The sequence below is a fragment of the Taurulus bubalis genome (assembly GCF_910589615.1).
Source record: "Taurulus bubalis genome assembly, chromosome: 4".
In the NCBI taxonomy this organism is placed as follows: Eukaryota; Metazoa; Chordata; class Actinopteri; order Perciformes; family Cottidae; genus Taurulus; species Taurulus bubalis.
Window position 1 is genome coordinate 22429714 of NC_136592.1, and position 4539 is coordinate 22434252.

Genomic DNA, 4539 nt, shown 5'->3' on the forward strand with positions numbered 1-4539 from the left:
GGCAGTCATTGAATTTAGATACAATCAAATATTAAATAAAAAAAATAAAAAAATGAGTGTCTGTGTGTCCTTGTTCACATGTGAGTCTTCAATGCTGTTGTTGTTGTTGTGTGTGTGTGTGTGTGTGTGTGTGTGTGTGTGTGTGTGTGTGTGTGTGTGTGTGTGTGTGTGTGTGTGTGTGTGTGTGTGTGTGTGTGTGTGTCGTGACTTTGCTGGTTTCTTCCAGTTCAGTGCAGACTCTCACCTGCTTCACCTCTTCATCACTGGTCTGAACGCAGTGACCTTGTCATCCTGCACGGTCCCACAGGCTTCACTGAGGTCAGATGACTGTGTCTCTGCTTTGCCACCAGAGAATCCTACACAACCAAATAAAAGCATGTCTAAGAAACTTGCCTCGGGTGCAAGTTGGCAGAAAGCGTCTCCTCACTTCCTAACTCTAAATGGACTTTTCTATATCCAACAACACATGGAACAGTTTTAAACATATTTGGCAACGCTAGTGTTCCTTATGGTATACCTCTCTAATTATATCCCATAAAAAGATGACATACCTTCAATAGAGGAGTACTGACATAAGTCTGGGAGGGCAGCATAGGAGGAACAGTGCAGTTGGAGGTCTTTGTGACTGTAGCTGCCAGTGCCATAGACTTTTGAGTGCAAGGATAAGCCCTCGGGGAACAGGCTCTCAGTATTGGTGACACTGCTAGATTCATGGAGGCCTCTCATGCCCCCACACTGTCCAGTAAGCCTGGTGCTCTGGAGCTGGCAGTCCCCGGTTGAGTTGCCTGTCCTCAGCTCCGAGCCATGCTGCTGAGGGCTCAGTATGACCCCCGAAGCTGCCGTACGAGCCAGAGACCAAATCCGAGGCTTATCTGATGCTTCAAAGTGAGACAGGGACAGTGTTCCTGCGGGGCCGGTCAAAGACGGTGCCTTGGACACCGCAGGGTTCAGGAAGTCAGACGGGAGAGGAGGGAGGGTGGTGACACTTTTGATGGCGCAGGGGAACGCGTGGAAGCTGTTGGTTAAACTTAGGTGCAGCTCGGAGCCGCAGTCTCTCTTTTGAGGGTCTCCGGATACCACCATGACCCTCTGGAGGTCCTGCTCATCTGCAGCCACCTTTTCACAGTCACTGTCCAACTTGTCGCAGTCGTCGTCGTCGTCCATGTCCTCCAGATCACTTAGATGCAGATCCTTCTCCTCCTTGCAATCACTAGAATCTACATATAAGAAAGGTGATTAGCACAGTTTGAAAAGTTGTTGAAATGTACTTGTTACCAGTTGTGGTCCATATGATTGGCAACTGTATTCACTTATATTTAGTGTCAGTAAACTTTTTGCCACCAAAATAAATGATTACCTTTGGTGACACAGTCTTGGTCGCTCTTGTTAAAGTCATCCTTCCTGTCGTCGTTGGCCTTGTTCTTTGGTGACCAGGTCATCTTGTTCTCCTTCTTTAGCCTCCTCCGGGCATTGGCGAACCAGGTGGACACCTGGGTGAGGGTCATCTTGGTGATGATGGCCAGCATGATCTTCTCTCCCTTGGTCGGGTAGGGGTTCTTGCGGTGCTCATACAACCATGTTTTCAGGGTGCTGGTGGTTTCACGAGTTGCGTTCTTTCTTCTGGCTGTGCCATTAAAGTCTACTGTCCCGTATCTGGAGAAGAAATACACATACAGTGTCCATTAGTGTAGTATGCGAAGGATATCATCAACTACTCACTCAGACATCTTATATCCCTACTCCCTGCTGTTTGAAATACATGCAGCTTCCCAGATATCGGTATGGAGTTACACTCTGACCCTTGATCTGAATGCAGCATATTCACCATGTGAAAGGTTGCTTTTAATGATCAGTGTCCCAGGTCTGCTGACGCTCATATTACAGAAAGTGGAAAAAAGAACATAGAATTTACCTGTCGTATTGATACTGTCCCAGTGAATGGTCGTAAGGATAGTATGCAGCGGTTTGAGTGATGCCAGAGTGTAAAGTGCCTGTGCTGTCCTTAATCTCATATTGTGGATTCTGTGAAAGACAACAAGGTTGTTGTAAGTATACATGCAACATTATTAGTTCTCAGCATTTTGAGGGATTTTTGAAAATAATAATGAAGACATTTGCTATTTCCATGCTCTTAAACAAGAATAAATCCCTCTAACCAAGAGTGAAAATAATTCCCATGCATGCCATTTTTTTTTTTTTTTTTACAGTTTCAGACACAATGTTCAACATTTCCATGGACAGAAAATGTAAGCTGAATTTGGGTGGTTTAAATAAATCGGAATAAAGAAAGAAAAGTCACATCTGCACTGCAAAATATCCATTTAACAAGTCCTTTAGTCCTTCATCCAATCTAAAATTGTACTTTCTCAAAGTGAGAATTCTGAGAGATGAGTAATAATAACTTTGTTTCTCTCTTCAAATGATGGTTTAGCAACACACAAGAGCCATTGTTTTTTAAACAAGGCAGAGTGAGGAGGATTACTTTAAAATAATAAAATGGCATTTGATTCAAATGAGACAACTTCCTCTCCATTGCTTCTAGACAGGTTCCCTTCACCTCAGTCACGGGATTTCTGACTTGCTTCTAATGGAAAGGAGCTGACACTGGATGCTGGGTTAAACGGCTTGTCGAGACGGATACGTTTGCACTGTGAGATAAATTGATGAACAAAACCCAGTTGATCGATTAGCCTGAACACCCCCTCCCCTTTACGCATCAGATGAGGCTGAAAGTGAGCCCACCAGAGTGGAGTAGATAGCGGATGGGTCGGTGCTGTAGGGGAAGTAGTTGGCGTAGTTCTGGCTGGCGGCAGCCGCTGCGGCGTAGGGAGAGCTGTACATCCCCAGCGCTGCGTTCAGCTCCGTCCGACTGCTCGCCAGGAGCCGATTCTCGTAGGACGGGCAGCAGAAGGAGGCAGCGGCGGTCTGGGAGCCGGCTGTCCCATCAGAGACCGACCTGGAAATCGAATCGCAGCAAGTCGTACTGGGGTTTGCCGACACGAAAAACTGCATGAAGAGAATCGTGGATAGACATGGTCATTTGGCGGTTTCAGCTCTCATCTGGATGCCTGAGACAACTCTGAAGTGGCTGTGGGTGATGCGCTGCAAAAATATGTCTGAGTTAAGTTGTTGCTCAGTCAGTTTAGTGTTGAGCCTTTCAATTGAAACGTGTGAAAACGTGAGCTTGCTTTCTGTTCACCTCAGTTTAATTGTCCCGAATCATGTGTCATTATCTTAGCGTTACCTGCCTTAATACAAGGTAAGTCACTTTTCAGAGGACTCCTGGAATGAGAGAATCTAGCTTACATTGTGAAAATGTGTAATAAGCGGTAGCACCTCGTTGTCCCCTTTTTCATCTATTGCTTTTTTTTTAATTCAAATAAAACATTTCAGTGGATATAAAGATGGAAAGAGGTGTGCGCAATCTGTGAGTAAAAGTGACCTGCTCCAGTGTATCATGGTTTTCAAAATTAGATAAGAAACATCTACGGTATTATCACTGTGCACGCAATTCTTCGGCAATTGGAATATTTTAATTTTAAACAAAATGTACTGATCGTCAAAAATATTATCGAGATAAAAGTTGTGTGACAACTTTTCCATGAGAATAACTTTTGTCCCCTGATCGACTTGAACTTCTTTAAACTTGCCATTACGCGCAATAATAGTGTATTTAAATGTAAATAAGCCACTTTAATTAAGTTTTAAAAACTGTCACTAGAATGCAAGGTGTCTGACATTCCACACGTCTTATTAAAAAAAGAAAGTTTGCGAATGTGTACAGCTGCAGCATGCGTTACAGCCCAATTACACATCGTAGTGAGCAATATGTGACATTCATCTCTATTGTCATCAGAAAAAACACGTGAGTTCATTCATAATTCAGAGTAATTGGACACGGGTTCGTGTATATCGATAGTTGGTTCAACAACAAAAGCACCACACGAAAAAAAACAGTCTTTGTCTAAGAAGTCACTCAGCCATTACTGTTACTTAAAGAGAAAAATGTTCTGACTATCGTGAAATACAAGACAATATGCAGACAAAAAAACATTTGGCGGTGTGTGTCTGTGTGGTGTGTGTGCACAACACTTAGAATAAATAAAAAGCAAAGAGGCTTACCTGTGAAGTTGCATTGTAAGGGTATCCAAATTGCGAGAAAGACATAGCTGCTTCTTTTGTTACCATCAGCAATATTCTTCACCCTTGATCGATTGCAACCAATTCTACTTCAAATCCACCGTCTTGCACACATTTCCACGCACGGCCTTTCGCTCAATAATAGATGACTTCACTCATAGGAGGGAGACTTTAGGATGGCACCAGCTGCAGATTGTTTTATATGAATGAATAATCCCCCCGAAGGACCCGATAAGAAATGAAATTAAGCGTCATTAAGTGCAAAAAAAAATTGTTGTTGTGTTAGCTGAAGGAGGCTTAAAGGATAACGTAAGACTTGCAAGATATGGACTCTGCTTGTGCTATTATTTGTGGCTCTATAGTTCTTTAGCATTCATCCATGCAAGGGTATCAGCGTGA

At 43.4% G+C, this 4539-nt stretch overlaps 1 protein-coding gene across 1 annotated transcript; it reads right to left on the minus strand.

Moving 5' to 3' along the window:
* Positions 1–249: 249 nt before the first annotated feature.
* Positions 250–4188, minus strand: irx6a (iroquois homeobox 6a; the record flags this gene model as incomplete). The annotated part of the gene is made up of 6 exons (XM_079216645.1): positions 250–356; positions 552–1217; positions 1358–1653; positions 1913–2022; positions 2743–3006; positions 4123–4188. 6 exons carry the CDS (start codon positions 4186–4188, stop codon positions 250–252), a joined length of 1509 nt encoding a protein of 502 aa, XP_079072771.1.
* Between the last annotated feature and the right edge of the window lie 351 nt (positions 4189–4539).